At 45.4% G+C, this 16496-nt stretch overlaps 1 protein-coding gene across 7 annotated transcripts in view; it reads right to left on the reverse strand.

The window, feature by feature from the left end:
* Window positions 1–4959: 4959 nt before the first annotated feature.
* Window positions 4960–16496, reverse strand: part of ARHGAP26 (Rho GTPase activating protein 26) — a 469263-nt gene continuing 457726 nt past the window's right edge. For 4 of the 7 annotated variants that reach the window (XR_003309454.2, XR_003309455.2, XR_003309456.1 and 1 more), the window contains one exon: window positions 4960–11361. Coding sequence is in view for 4 of the 7 variants with exons in the window: in XM_023187730.2 (XP_023043498.1) it covers window positions 11273–11361 (89 nt within the window). In the remaining 3 variants the exon portion in view is untranslated. The remainder of the gene's footprint in view (window positions 11362–16496) is intronic. The other 3 variants (XM_023187733.2, XM_023187732.1, XM_023187735.1) reach the window with 1 other exon arrangement.

Raw genomic sequence — 16496 nt, forward strand, 5'->3', positions numbered from 1 at the left:
CATCTACAAAATAGGGTAACAACAGCACCTATTTCATGGAGCTGATTTGAGAATTGAACGAGACTAATGTACAGCAATTGGTTCAATGTCCATAACGTGGAAGTGCTGAATCAACGAGACAGACTTCACGACTGGCCTCTTAACATGCAACAGTTTAGCCCCCTTCAGGGAACGTAGGAGACTTGGGTGAGGGTCTTGCTCTATAAGCCCACCTTAGTTGACTCCCACTGTTCCTGTGCCCTACAGATACTCACCCACCATCTGCTTTGAGTCTTCGTGTTCTCTCTGCTACCTGTGACTTCTTTAAATCTCATTAGGCTCAAGAGAGGGTTCAAATCCATGAAAATGATCTATTTTTAAGCATTAGCAGATCGGGTTAGAAACATACTGGTTCTCCCAGAAGAAGACACGTGCTCATGGGATTTCCCTGGCAATCCCGTAAGAGCCTGAAGGTCTGTTGTCAGCAGCTGAATCAGGGTGGAGAAAGGAGCCATTTTCAAATTGTTAAGTTTTTTTAAAATTTCACATTACATACTTCCAGCCAGCAAAGCACAACTGGGCCCTCTGTGGGGGCTGCCTCCATGCCACGTCCCTAAGGATGAAGTGACTGGCCAACACTTGCAGCTGGAGTGTCCGGGGCTGCCCAGGGAATGAGGAGTATCTGCACAGAGCTCAAGAAATGGGGAACTATTCACCCAAGATGAGTAAGCAGAGGGCTCCTAGGAGGAAAGAAAGTTTTTAATCCAAACATTTCCTGCTCTTATTCCTGCCACTGCAAAACCAAGGCTGAGTGTGTGCCAGAGACTGTGCTTTCTGAAGGGCTCACTGCTGAGAAGGGCAAAATGAGGTTGCTGACATTGGTTCTGCAGAGGGAGGAGGCTGATTGGGGGGGGGGGGGGGGGATGGAAGAACCATATCAAAACCAGAAGGAAAAACTGCCACGAAATTTTAAAATGATCACATGTGATGTGATTATGTTTATGCATTTGTGTAAATCACTTGCGTGTATCTATAAACAAATTTGGAAGTTTTAAAAGGTCATATGATCTCAGCACATTGGGAGGCTGAGGCAGGTGGATTGCCTGAGGTCAGGAGTTCGAGACCAGCCTGGCTAACATGGTGAAACACTATCTCTACAAAAAAAAAAAAAAAAAAAAAAATTAGCTGGGCGTGGTGGCTTGTACCTATAATGCCGACTACTTGGGAGGTTGAGGCAGGAGAATTGCTGGAACCCACGAGGCAGAGGCTACCATGAGCTGGGATTACACCACTGTACTCCAGCCTGGGCAACAGAGAGAGACTCCATCTCAAAAAAAAAAAAAAAAAAGACCTATGGGCTGTAGAAGCAGACAGACCTATGTTTGAACTTTCAGTTCACTGCCACCTGGCTTGTGTGACCTCCCTGATCCTCAGTTTTCTCATCTATAATTATAGATGATTATAGAACTTCATTCAAATGTCCTGAGGATTCAGTGATCAATATAGTACAGTGTTAGGTACCTAGCTAAATGTTAGCTAATATTGTCAGTCATTGAGAGAAAATAGAGCCTAAAGGCTAAGATGGGGGGTGGGCGAGGGTGACTAGAGTTTTCAATTCTCCAGAAAGCTCTGTCTTCTCATGTTTCAGTCACATTGAAATCATACCTAACCACCTAGCCACCTCTCTCTCTCTCTGCTCTCTCTCCCCACTCCCACCTTCCCCATTTCTCTCTCCCCTCCCCCCCACCTCATTCTTGATCCTTGCTGTCCTTCTGCTTGGGACATTTCTCCATTTGCCTAAGTGGGAAACTCTTCTCTATCTTTCAAGGTCCATCTTGAATGCCACCTCTTCTGTGAAATTTCTCTGGTTCCTATTTCCCAGTAGAAAGGATCCCTCTTCCTTATCGCATCACACTACCTGCCACGCACTGCTTAGTATGGTGATACCACATGGCAAACGCTGTTCCTTGTACATTTCCCTATGGCAGAAGCCAATTTTGAGTTTCCTGAGGACAGAGATCATGTCTTACACTTCCTGGTTGTAGCAGCTCCAGCATGGAAGAGGTGGTCAATAAGTGATTGCTGAATGGAAGCATAAAAAATCAAGGGTGATTGCTCTCAATGGGCCATGGCCAGTTGCTCCCCACTGTAAGGAAAAACAGAACGGAAACGGACTTAAGCTGCCACATGGGAAACTTCAGTCAGACCCAAAGAATTCCCTCAGTGAGAGTGTTAGACACCAGACCAAACTCCTGTGGGACAGTGTGGAATTTCCGTGAAGGGACTTTACAAAGGAATACTTCTTTTATGTTTGGGGGTGATTGTGATGTGGTTTTGCTTGAAGGCAGGCCCGTTTCACATGAGGTTCATGAAACAACCCGTAAGTAACCCAGATGACAGCACAGGGTCTCTGGCTCTTGGTCAGCTGTTTCTCCAGATGGTTTCTTGTGCCCAGCACCAGCCAAGGAGGCTGGGAAAGAATGTGGCTGTGTGTGCCTGAGTGGAGGGTGGGAGGTCTTCCTCCCATGAGCTCCAATCCCAGTATGTGAGCAAACAGTGCCTTTTGCCAAGGGTCACAAAGTTACCCTGTGTTCAAGTACCCACGTCTAATAACATGCAGTTTCTTTCTTCCAACCATAACTGTAGAGTAAAACAGGAAGGAGGAACTGCCTTCTAGTGCAGTGCTTTTCCCACATTTTTGTCCCCTTGGTCAGCCCACCCAGGGGCTATGAGCCCCTGCTGAGTGCCAGCCCCAGGCTGGGTACCGGGCAGAGGTGAACAAGACCTGGTCTCTGTCCTAACTGAGCTGTTTATTAAGAGCAAGATGGGCTTCAAACATTTGATGACAAATCGTGAATTACTTATAGGTAGAAAGTACGTGAGGGAGAAAAATGGTGTGATGGTGTGATAGGAGAAAAGGTGGAACAGAAAGATGGCCATCCTCTACTGCCATAATTTCAACTTGCTCATCACAGCTGAGGCAAGCATGACTACTCCTTTTCTTTGTCATGAAGGTTCAGAAAAGGTAGAAAAACAGTTAATAATTCTTTCCAATAACCTACCCCCACCTCCAAATCCCAAAAGGGCATCCAGTCACAGTGTCAAAACACATATTTCAAGTTTATGGTGGGCACAAGACCTGGAGGGTAAGATGCGATTTGGCACCCAAAGAAAGAACCCATGGACTCACGTTTTTACTAATTTGCTGGTTGGCCTGGGGAAGGCATCAAAGCTACCTGGGTTTCAGCTAATAGGAAGTTGCAGCAGGCTTCATGGGGCCAATGACATAAGAGATGTGACACATTTACAGTGTGACAGGAGTTGCTAAGTGCTGTGGGATACAGAGGGTCTCCGTGTTGATCATTTCAACTTAAAACCTCTGGCTTTGGTCCTCGCTGTCTGATGTTGACTGGGTGCTGCAGGGTGGCTTTCTGAAGTATGCACCCCAGCATGGGCATGCCCCTTCCCTGCAGATGGTTATTCAAAGCTCTTCCATGTGAGGAACCTCACCCACCCCGAGCAGTTACCATGGAGGTTAGAGCCTCCCTTGGCTGCTGTGCAGGCTGCAGTCAGCCAATACTGACTAACCCCGCATAGTTAATTAGTGGCAGCTTAGCTTGGTGCTATTAAAAGCAGGCCAAGCCAATGACATTGACACATTCAGGTAGGAGAGAAGTGTGGTATCTGAGTGCAGGTTGAGAAAGAACTGAGAAAATAAGAAATTAGAGCCACGACTTAATTCTCATGAGCAAGCATGTTTGGAGTCTGAGAAAATCTCTCATCACACTCACTCTCTAACATTTACCTAATTTCAACTGTCAATCAAATCCACTTCTAACCCAGGTGCTCTTAGGACTAATCATGCAGTCAGAACTGAGTGAAAAACACCAAGCTTAAAACCACAGGACGTGACAGTTTGTGCTCTGCTCTGAATGGCTGCTAAAAGCAAAACGAAATTAAAACCTTCTGCTAGGAAGGCATGAAAGTTGAAGTAACTGGGAAATCTACTGGAAAGGCCAAGGACAAAGATAAAATACACACCACATATTTCATTCTCTCCATGAAGGATCAGACATCGATGTACGCCATACTCAGAAAGCCTTGCCTAGTTACAGGATGACCCACACATGTGGGAGGCGTTGGGTGCTGGGGGAGTTTTCCAGAGGAGGCTGTCAGCTCAGTGAGGGCAGCAGCTGCTGCCAGCCTGTGCTGTTTACAGGGGTAAACCAGGGCCTTAAGTGGCAAATGAGGACAAGTAGACAGCTCACGTGTGACCCACGCATTTAAAGAGCCCCCCTCCCCTTAGAACCAGGACCAAGGGAGCTTCACATCCCTTCCTCCTCTCCCAGGGCAAGCTTCTGAAGCCAGAAGCCTCACCCTCAGTCCCCAGAGCGCTGGCTTCCCCATGCCCCCTCCGCTGAGCATGTCGGGGAGCCCTCTGTGCTTACGGCGGAAGCTGGGCGCTCACTGGAAGCCTGGGTCCCAGGCTGCCACTCAGAATGTATCTGGAAGGGACGTGATGAATGCGAAGACTCAGTGATCTGGGTTGGCCTGGGACAGCGCGCGACAAGCTCTCAACAACTGATTTATGAGCCAGCTGTGCCGAGGGCATTGCCTGTGTTCTGGCTCTGATGATTCCATCCTTGCGTTCATGAGGTTCCAGAAAACAGGTGATTAGAAAGTCAAATTTAGGAAGAATAAAACAATATGTATTCTAATGGAAGAAAGTTAGAAATGTGAAGTGGACTGTGACTCTTCGGGCTCAATTGTTTAATATGCCTGATGAGCAAATTCTCAAGTTTCCAGCATCTGACCTCTTCCTAAATGGAAAGCAAAGCTTCTCAGAGCTCATCAGAAATCAGCACTGTGGTTGTCACCAAAAACTGCAGGATCGCGACCTTGGATCATCATCTATATATGCTTATTTGAAGACATATTAAAGTATGTATTGAGTCAAACTCTATCAGAAACTCAAGAAAATACCACCAAATGGAAAAGACATTTAATTCAAAAATCATACGTCCACTCATTTCATAGGGATTGTCACATAAACCAACCAAATGTAAGAAAGCCAAGTTTCAGAGGCCTCTGAACAGAAATTCTATTTTCTTTATAGATGTATTTTGTGACACAAAAGCACATTTTTTAAAAGCCTGAACATGGCAACAGGGCTACTAACAGGGACAAAGATCTATTCTAGTCACAGATTACTTTCTAATTACAGCATTGGATTCTATGCACCAGTTCAATAGTCAATACTGAAGTTTAGAACAGTGCGTTATTTTAAAAGAAAAGATTAAAGTGCCATTTAATAAGTACTTTATTGATATTATATCACACAGCACTTTACAGTATACTCAAAGGTAGTCTAAATTATGATTAAACATGCAAATATTTTCTTTTCCAAAATGTGGACAAAATGTCTTTTAGAGTGCTTCTGAACACTAGCCTTAGCTACTAAGCATTCATGGGTTTGACCTTTTTTGCAACATGACTTTAAATAAGTTAACAAAGAATGTAGCTGTAGATAATCATTTGATAAGTATGAACAGTTTTTAAATGGCACTGAATTTACATCTTTGATCATTTTAATAGGCCATCAACAGCCTCTCTTCTGTCTCTAATTCTCAACCTCCAAGTCTTAAAGGCTGTAAAGGCTCAGCAAGTGCCAGCTCATGTGGGTCTCTATGAGTGTCTGTGTCTTCATAGATGTAAATATGTGCTGTATATACACACACAAATATACTTTAGAATCAACAGATGTGCATTGTCAGATACAAGGCTGATTCTGGCATAACCAAGAAACTGGATCTGGATAACCAAGAAAGCTGCTTTTAGGTGTCTGGATAACTTTGTAGAAATGCTTGATGTACAACAGTATAGGATGTCTTAGCCTCTCCAGGACTGCTCCAGGTAACTAACATTTTGTTTATCAATACTCTGGTTCTGACTACACTAAAGCAAATTTTGACATGTACATGTCGCGTCATGTCATACCCACACAAGGGTCTGGGCCTGTGCTAAGCCTTTATTCTGTAAAGCATTCCACCTTGAGAGACGTTTTTTAATGTCCGGCACAACTTTTGTAAAAATATTAGCTGTGAAATTTTTCTGTGATTGCTTTTTTTTTTTTCTCCTCAGTAAGCACAATATTTATCCTTCTAAAAAAGTATCCAAAGCTCCTTAGGATAGTTCACCTTCCTCTTTCTCTCTGGTCCTGGTGTTACTTTGCATCCAGCACTTTTTCCTCCCAAGAATACAGGTGCTTCCACTGGAAGACCACATTTCAGCAAGGACTGGCTCTGAATAACACCTGGATTCTCTCTACGGCCTTTCCCTTCACTTTGGGAAGCTCTTTAGTTAGACAGGTACTGTAGGCGGCAGGAGAAAAAAGTTAATTATTACTTGTTGGAGTCTTGTCTCAGGCATGCTGTGGGGCTGGGCAAGATTTGCCGCTCTGCTGCTGTTGTCATTTTGATGCTACAATTACAGAGCGGTGGTTCAGCACTCAGCCGATCAGTGTGGCTGCCAAACACATTTGAGCATGACAAGATAAATTTTTTAGACACCAGCACGGGGTGGGTGAGAGGACATCCTGCTGACTTTATAAAGGGATGTGGGGCAGGGTTGTCGAGGTAAGTGATGATTGTCAAGTTTGCCAGAGATGACAGATAACTCCCTTGGCAGAACACCTAGGTCATTCCTCTTAAAGTCAGGTAGCTAACAGGCTGTTTGGTTTCTGCATTGCTGGCTACCTACTTGGGGAATACGGTTGCTCACAAAACATTCAGTACTTGGGCAAATTCTGGGAGCGCCATGTCCACAAAACTCAGTCATCCAGACTTGCTTTTGGGAGCAGAAGCCAGAGGATGACAGGTGCCAACAGTCAGGCAGGGATCAGGTTATCTTTGGCTTCTTCTTTCTGTCTTCCTCCCCTTCATCTGCGAATGGTTTTGGAGCCTCTGTAGTCAAGACAGAGCTTTTAGTGAGACAGAGTTGCCATTCTCAGGCATTAGAAACTCAGGGGATAGAAGGCCCTCCCTTTGAGCCGCAGGTGTGGCACACCCAACTCTGTAGCTCTGGGCAAGTGCCTTGGAATGCCCTTGTCACTCGTATGGCTCTGTCCTGCTAATGCCAGTCTGTCAATACTTGATTGTTCATTCTCTTTGCCTCTCTGTCCGAAAAGCACTTGGCGAAAGGAAATGAACTGATGTCAAAAAGACAGTTTGGTCTGACATAAGAAAACACATATTGGCCGTAGAAATACTTCGGACATTAAGCGAAAGACTGGCTCCAATTCTAGGACACCACGGCAGGCCACACTGCACAGGGTCCATCCCTATATACAATTATTTTGAAAAACAGGAGAGAAGATCTTCTGTCTTGAGCAAGGCAGGGTTTTACTTGCCTGGGGGCAGGGATTTGAAACCAGCTATCTTCTCCTGGCACGGCATTCTTTAACTATGACATTTTGTTAGTAACCTGAAGGAAGAGTGAGAGGCTGCCCTTAACACCCCTAAAAGATTCAGGCTATGGCTAAGTGATTTCTGGGTCTTACAAGGCAAACTGGAGGCTACTGGGGAAGCTCAGGGATCCCGGGCCATGGTCTTCCACTCTGATAACCAATTCATTCTCCTCATCTGCCCTACAGTTTCCTGTTCACACAGAGTCAGAGGTTGGGGGCATGGATAGGGGAGAGAGTAAAATCTTCTAGTCTTCAAGTTCCTTCCTACTCTTTGGCTCATATTCTGAAGTTTATCCAGTTTTGTAGCTAATAGGAAGGAGGGGAGCCTGGCTGCGCAAAGGGAAACACAACAGCCATCTGTCAAGGGCACCACACAGACACAGGGAAGCTGGGGAGGGGTTACCTAAAAGATCCCATTGGCAGCCATCTGTCATGGACACCACACAGCCACAGGGAAGCTGGGGAGGAGGTACCTAAGAGCTCCCATTGGCAGCAACTCATGGGCACTGCACAGACACATGGAAGCTGGAGAGGGGGTTACCTAAAAGATCCCATTGGCAGCAGCTCTGTTTCTCCTGGTTTCAAATCAGAGCCAACTCAGGAGCGAGGGACATGCTTCCAAGCAGTGAAGCTGGGGCCACGTGTCTACAGGGATGCTTTGTGAGGCACTCCCAAAGCAAGGATCTTGGCCTTCTGTTCCTCCACATGAGCTCCAGGTAAGTTTATGATGGGACAGGTTTCAATTTCAAACATCAAATGTGGTCGGCCATGGTGGCTCACACCTGGAATCCCAGCACTTTGGGGAACAGAGGCAGGCAGATCACTTGAGGTCAGGACTTCGAGATCAGCCTGGCCAACATGGCAAAACCCCATCTCTACTAAAAATACAAAAAACTAGCTGGGTGTGATGGCTCATGCCCGTAGTCCCAGCTACTCGGGAGGCTGAGGCAGGAGAATCACTTGAACCTGGGAGGTGCAGGTTGCAGGGAGCCAAGATTGCACCACTGCACTCCAGCCTGGGCCACAGAGTGAGACTCCGTCTCAAAAATCAAACAAACAAACAAACAAACAAAAACACAAATAAAAAACCCCCATTGTATGTGTTAAAAGCATGATGTTGGTCTTTCTTTGGGAAACACAATAGTAGGTGAATGCACATCCCCTGAGGCCCCCATTTCCCAACGTCTTCTTGTCCTCAGGTCCACAGATCTAACCTATTAGTATACTCCCTTTCTTCTCGAGTTTTCTCCAATGGCTTTCTTGAGTTCTATCTTGGTCCTGTCCATTCTTAATTCTTATTCCCTGATTCGATGGTAGTGTCTAGCTTGCTCTTGGGTGAGTTCCTGGAAAAGAGTCGTATAATTCTTGAGCTGATAAATTGAGTAGTGAATCGCCATGACAAACCCCTGTTAACTTTAAAACCACCTGTAAAGCTATGATGGCACAATCTACATCCCTCCTGGAGTCTTCCTCTTCCTTTGGGATCATAGGGAATTGGAGGTGAAAGGGAAGAGTTTAAAAATGTTTAGGAAAAAGGAAAGCAGCAGCACACTGAGAACTGAACATTCTAAGAAGCTGGTTTTTTAAGAACTTACAGACACACACAAAATTTGAAAACTAGCTTGTCCACATTTCTGAAGTCTCAGAAGATGTGGAGAAAAAGAAGTAAAGAACACAGCAATTGACTCATCTCTTTCTGTCCTGATATCTTGGGGGTACCAAGAAATACACCTGAGAAGAAAGACAAAAAATCAAATGCCTGACCCCACTTATTTAAATCCTGAGCTTCATCTTACCACTAAGTAGGCATTCTTTGAAAAACTCATTGCCTGGAGATGCTCTTCCCATCTCCAAATCCAAAGCCCAAGGGATACTCAGAAACACATGAAGACTGAACACCACTGATGTGTCATGCCCACCAACGGGACAGCAGAGAGCAAGGCCATAGGAATGTCTTCTCTTTCCTTCAGGCCGAAGCGGGGACAGTGACCTTGACTCTCTTCAGCTTTGCCGCCCCCTCTCCCTCTTAAACGTACTTCTTCAGCAACTGAAGACTAAGCATGTGAGCAACTAGCTTAAAGAATATCAAATATAAAACTTTGCCATATAGTATTTCAAATCATTCTATTTACAAGTTTATCTTTTCAAAAAAAAAGTAAAAGATACAGTAATTCCACACAATTCAAGTTTTTCTTTTCTTCTTTGAAGTTCCCTAACAAGGAATTCCAGAAACAGGAAACACTCGGAAGCAACGCTGCCATCCAAGGGGCTCCTGGGGAGCCTGACCGTCCGTCGGTTTGTAGTTTGTCTAGAGTCACCTTTGCAATGACATTCACATGTGGAAGATATGGATGACTCTGTTGCTTGAAGGCCAAGTGAATTTGAAAAGTCCAGGCAGAACTTCCCCATCCAAGGCAGCCTTCCACAAGATCCAGCCTCTTTTCATCAGCAAATTCCCTTTTTCAGAGGGTACCCATCCCACCCTCTAACCTTGGGTTTCTTTCTGAATCACAATGGCCTATATTAGTCTCATGCCTCAAAAGACTGAGAAATAATTCCCTTTTTCGGAGTGGCAGTGAATATAGATGTCCTTTTAAACTATAGGCCATACGGTTAGCCTAGGAATTAACCTTGAAAACCACCACAGCACCAGTGTTCAGCAGCCCAGAGCAGGGCAAGGGGGCTGGCCAGTGGTGGGTTAGAGGCAGGCAAGGGTGGGAGCAGGGATGGGTGAACGGGAAGACATGGGGAAACCAGTCAGATGGTGTCACCCATTGGGAGGCAGCATCTTACCCTTTAAAAAACAAACATCAGTTGCATGGAGGAACAGAAATATTAAGACTATGTAATTTAATCTCAAGAGGTTACTAGGGTGTGCTCCAAATATATCCCGATGCTGCCGAAATTCATCAGAAGGGGAACAGTTCCCAGCTACTATCCCGTCTGCCTCAAGTAGACCACCCTAATTCCTTGATCCTGTGCTTCAAGTTGTTAGAAAACCATTCAATAAAAGTATACCAAAAAGGGGAGAGAAAAAATGTGTCATGCAAAGAGGATGTGTTATTTTATTTTTTTTTTTGGTTTGGTTTTAGAGTAGGTTGGGTTGCCGTGGTTACTAGGCGATGGATGGCAGCCCTTGGTGGCAGAGAGGTTCCTAGCCTGGGAGGGAGAAACGCAGGGTGTGTGTGTTCCCGTGCATGAGAAGACTGGACTGTATCTCACTGATGACGGGCCAACGGCTGCTTTAGAGATGGTGAGAGATTGGATCTTATATAAACAGTGCTTTAACCCTCTTCATCCTGCATGCAAACAGACTCAGCTGCCTGTAGCACTTTAAGTCTCAAGTACTGAGAGGTGGGGTAGAGAGAGTGCCTACTGTAAACAAAAGCAACGGATCCAGCCTGGATCTCAGCGCCAATTTCTTCACCCAGCCCCAGTAGACTTAGCTACACAGTGTGCTCTCGGAGACTACTTCTATCTGACTTCCTCTTTCTGAAGGTTGGGCGTTTGGACTGTTGAAACAAAATGAGTGCCCCCTATTTAGGGTACTCATGAGAAAACGGCTTTACAAGTCTTCCTCTTAGTTATCAAAAGCAAATGGTCTCCTTCTGCTGATTGACTTCTTTTCTTGCAGTATTGATGAGTGTTGGCTGAGATGATCATGGAGATGAGTGACACCAGAGCTCACAGAAACATTCATGTTGACAGGTAGCAACAGAGTCAGTCACGCTGCATTTCTCAGTGGCAAAGAGAAATGGCCTACGACACTGGAATCAGCAGTTGTCATGGATACCATGTAAAGCTCAGCAGTTCTGCTGGGGCCCACGGTTAGAGGAACTCCACGTAATTCTCAGGGATGAGGCCAGTCTTTCCGTTCAGAGTCCCCTCCAACCAGCCAGGCTCCTGAGATGGGTGAACTGTACAGGAAGGGGAGAGAAAGCGAGAATAGATGGCGTTACAGATAGAGCAGGCGGCAGATGTGTGTGGGGTATGTGTGTGTGTGTGTGTGTGTGTGTGTGTGTATGAAGGAAGCTTGAACAATGAGTACAATCACTTATTAAGTTACATCATTCTAGAAGTTTACAGGTTCTGAACCTTTTGTGGGATATAAGCCTTTTGATGAAAGCTGTCCTGAAAACTTTCTTCACAATGAAAAAGGAAACAGTCACAGACATTCAAAATTTTGCATACAATTTTAGGGGTTTCATAGATTTTGTGAAGCTCCTGGTTTAAACTACAAAGAAGTGACAGATTCCTACTATGTAGGTTAGAGGGCAACAATTGTCCTGGTCCATCCATACATGTATGTATCCTTCCTTTCTTCCTTCCTTTCCTTCCTTTCTTTCCTTCCTTCCTCCCACGTACTCACCCACCCGCCTGCCCAGTATCAACTATGTCCTCAGAGCAGTACCCATAGAAGACTAAGAACTAGTCTCTAAAGATATCCAGCATCTAGAGGCTGGGCCTGGTGGTTCACGCCTGTAATCCCAGTACCTTGGGAGGCTGAGGCAAGTGGATTGCTTTAGCCCAGGAGTTTGAGAACAGCCTGGGCAAGATGGCAAAACCTCATCTCTACAAAATATACAAAAACTAGCCATGTTTGATGGAGCGTGTCTGTAGTCCCAGCTACTTGGAGGAGGGGGAGTGCCAAAGTGGGAGGATTGCTTGGGCTCAGCAGGTCAAGGCTGCACTGAGCCATGACTGCACCACTGCACTCCAGCCTGGGCAACAGAGCAAGACCCTGTCTCAATCAATCAATCCAGCTTCTCATCATCATCTTACTTTCCTTCAAATCCTTACCCCTTGCTTCTAATTTCCTTGCAAATTTTCTGGGTTTTTTTTTTTTTTTGGTGGTTGTCATTTTGAATAGCCTTTAAATAGCCATTTCTCTGTTTCACTCACACTCTTTCTTAGTTTTCTTTCCTGTTCTCTAGATTTCCCCCTCCTCTATATACCAGCTTAAAAATTCTTCTCTTCCTCCCTCTATTGCCCTTTGATTTTTCAGTATCCAAAGAATGTATATCTACTTTTGTGACATCATGATCCATCTCCATGGAAACCATTGTGATATTATAAAGATTATCTAAAATCCAGCTGAGTCTGCAAAGTAGTCAATAGCAGGAAGGAAGAGAGAAGGAATCATGGGACTAAGAGGTGGAGGATGTTCATGCTTGTCAACTGAAGATATACAGATCACTCTGCAGTGAGGCAGGGCATTTACTCTTAATGTGTTAGGAAAGTTCCAATTTTCCAAGATTATTTGGAGAGAATAGATTTTCCCCTATTCCCTTCCTGGGCTAATTAAATGACTTCCTGAGCTTGTTTTAGAAAAGCATTTCCGCTCCGACACTGCTACAGAATTCTAGTTTCAGTTTGTAGGGAAAGACGCAAGAACAGAAACCAAAGGAGGCAAATGGGAGACAGCAAAAGAATCTTCCAGAAGATCAGTGCCAGTCAACTTTGGGTACACCTTGAGTGCCTCCTTAGGAAAAGACAAGGTTAAACATCTATTTGTTGGCCTCCAAAGTGGCCAATTTCAGATCACTAAGCCTCAGGAATAAACAGCAAGGATACTTTGGGTTCATGACAACCCACACAAGACAGAGTCTGGGAGAGAAGTGCCTTGGAAGAAGACACAACTTAAAAGCAACCTGGCCTCTCCAATTACCAAAGGTCTTCCATGCCACTCTTAAAGAACACCCAAATACCCCTGCCCTCTGCCTATCCATCCAACCAAAGCTTCCAAGATCACTTCAGTTTCTGCACTTCATACTGGTGACAAGACTCTCTTCCCTTTAGTGGGTTCTTGCAAATATGTAAGGAGCTGGTGTGGATAAAGCTCTCGGCACAGAGCCAGGCACAGAGCAACTGCTCAGTACAGGCTAGTCAGTAGGAGATCCTGGATCGCGACTGCTCAGCAAGACCCCCTCCTAGTAAAGACCTAGTAAAACCAGACGGCCCTTACCACCCACCTGAGCTTCAGGAAAAATCAAATGTTCAGAATAAAATTAACAAATCAAACCCATTCTCCAAAAGAAAAACCTAGAAAGAATAAAGCAACCAAACTGACAAAACAAAAAACAAAAGCCAGGCCCTCCTGCTTTACAGCAAAGCTCCAAGTTGAGTTGTTACTCTACCAGATGCACTGAGTCCATCTCCTTCAGATCTTTCTCCTTTTCCTGGCCAGCTGTTCAACCACAGCACAGGTACGGGGGTGAAAACATTTACAATGCAATTTGGGGACTAAGGGAAGAATTAGAGGGGACAAGACAGGCCCTCCAAACTGGAGGCCAAAAGGTAGGTCACAGGGGATCGCAGGAGATAACACAGCCTTTGGGTCGGACTGCTGACTCACTGAGCCTTCAAGCCAGGGTTTACTAAAGCATATGCCAGACCATGTGCTTCAGAACCCTCAGGATGCTTATTCAAACCGCACATTCCTGGGCCCCATGGCAAATCAATTAAAGTAGAATCTCTGGGAAGGGGACCCAGGAACCTGTATTTTCACTAGCTCACAGGAAGTCAGGAGCTGTAAGTTTTCTGTGCCCAAATGCCTCTGAGTTAAAATGCAAACTGTCATTTACTAATGGAGGAGGGAGGTAGCACCAGTGCCCCCTTTCTTTCTGCTGTCTTCTGTTTCCATGTTAAGGCTTACCTGAAGCCCCACTTCCTTTGTAAATATTACCATGGAATCCCTTCTACCCGCACCCTCCTCTTCCAGACTCCTAAAATGCTCATAGTACATCCCACATAGTATGCATGCGTCCTATTAATATGCTGTTCAAATGTGCTAAGCTTTGCTTCTCTATCTAGTTTTTCAGTGCGTTTTGGTTTGGATTATAGCACTTCCTGGCTCAACAACCTTCAGTAATTCCCTTCTGCCTCGTGAATTATAATGATACAAGCTAACACTTAGATATGTTATGAAGCTGCCGTGTGCTTGGAGTTTTAGACATACTGATTCATTTGATTCTCAGGATCCTAGCTTATATTATTATTATCCATATTTTGCAGATGGGAAAATTAAGGCTCAGAGAGGTAAAATAATTTGTGCATAGTCACAATACTAGAACCAAAATTTGAACTCAGCTTGTTTGATTCCAGAGACCAACCCCCTTCCCACTATATCAGGTCTCTATTTAACCAGAGAGTGTGAGCCATGCTGATAAGGACGATAACATGTTGAGCACATGCCAGGTGGCAGACCTTCTGCGAATATGCGCTTCACACCTGCATTTCCTCCTTTCATCTTCAGAGTGACTATGGAGTTGGTTCTGCTATTACCCTCACTTTACTGACGAAAAACTGTGGCTGAGAAAAGTTAAGCATCTTGGCCAAAACTAAATATTAATAGCTGGTAGACGATGAAAATAAATCAGAGCCCAGGACATCTGATCCCAGAGTCTGTCATCTTAACTACTACTGCTGTTGCCTAGCCCAATGCTCTGAACATCAAAGATGCTAAGTGCTTGTTGGGCTGAATGGCGCCAGTATGCAACACTGAACTGCACCAGTGTCCAAGATGCTGCACAAACAAAACGTGTTGCCGCAAGCTGCCTGAGGGGCTCTTCAGCCCAGCAAGCATATAACAAATACAAGCTTCTGGGGACACAGGTGTGCTTCCTGCCAATCACTTTCTCTCAGCTCTACCCCTGTGTACACCATACACCCCTGCACATACCACTCATGCCTTCTGCCCTCCTTTGCTCACCATGGACAGGGAGCAAGTGTGTGACTAAGGTCTCTAATGGCTGACTTGTCCCCAAAAGGAGTCTTAACTAAAAGAGGTGCAGACCCCTGGGTAATTAAAGTACATTCACTCATTTAAAAAACGTTTACTGAACACCTACCACATGCTAGACACCATGCTAGGTCCTTGCACATAGCACAGAACAAGCAGACAAGATTTTGCTCGGTGGGACAATCAAGTAATAAGCAAGCATATAATTTTACGGAGTGGTGAAAGGAGAAAGACTAGAGCAGATGGGTAGTGCAAGTGCAGCGGCCCTGCAATGGGAAAAAGCTGGGAGTGATTTTAGAACAGTGGTGGGCCTGTATTTCCTAAAGAGCCTCACAGGGAGTGTGTCTCTCTCCTTAACTCTGCCATTAGTGCCACAGATAACACGCAGACACAAAGGCATGAGTGTCTGTGTTCCAGTCAAGCTTTATTTACAAAAACAGGTGGCAGGTTGGATTTGACTGGCAGGTCATAGTTTGCTGCCCTTACTTGAGAACATAAAGGTCTGCGAAGCTGCAGGATGTCAAGCGAGGGTAAGAGGAGGTCAGAGGGGTAGGAACTGGGCCCTGGAGGGCCTTGTAAGTTATTCTCAGAGCAGTGGGAGGCCACTGATAGATTTTAAGCAGGAAATAACATGATGTGATTTTCATTTTCAAAGATGACTCTTGCTGCTATGTGAAGACGGGGTTATGGGAGCAAGAGTGGAAGCCAGCAACAAGATGCGTCAGGCGGCCAGTGAAAGCGCCCAGGTGAGAGGTGGAGGTGGCCTGGGCTTGGGCGTGGCAGCGAAGATGGCTGGAGAAGCTGAAGGAGATCCCTGAGTGCTCTCCTGTTAACCCATTTCCTAGGCAGCTTGGGGGCTCCCCCGTGAGGATGTTCTCCATCAGCAAAGGAAACTTGGGACACACCTGCTGTGTAGTGGTGCTGTGTCAGGTACCATGGGAATGAACGGATCCAGCTCCTCTCAGATCTTGTTAAAAGTATCCCTAGAACCCAATTTTAGTGACTGCCATGTGCATTTTCCAGGTATCACGAATCATGTTGCTTCAGGATGACTAATGTTCCTGAGAATATGAGCTATTTCTCTTTCCAGTTACTGTCTGAGGTGCTCTTGTTAAAATGGACAGTTTCCCAGTAGATTGGCCAGAGCTGACACTGGAATTATTTCTAGGTATTGCACATCCATTTCCCACTGCACAAAGTCCATGAGCTGACAGTAGCAGCCACTACAGAGTCACAGTAGGGGCCCCTGGAATCCAAAGGCTTTGAGATTAATTACGAAACAGCAGACTTTCACCTCCCCGGGCCCCTCCC

Source organism: Piliocolobus tephrosceles, chromosome 4 (assembly GCF_002776525.5).
Source record: "Piliocolobus tephrosceles isolate RC106 chromosome 4, ASM277652v3, whole genome shotgun sequence".
Taxonomy (NCBI): domain Eukaryota; kingdom Metazoa; phylum Chordata; class Mammalia; order Primates; family Cercopithecidae; genus Piliocolobus; species Piliocolobus tephrosceles.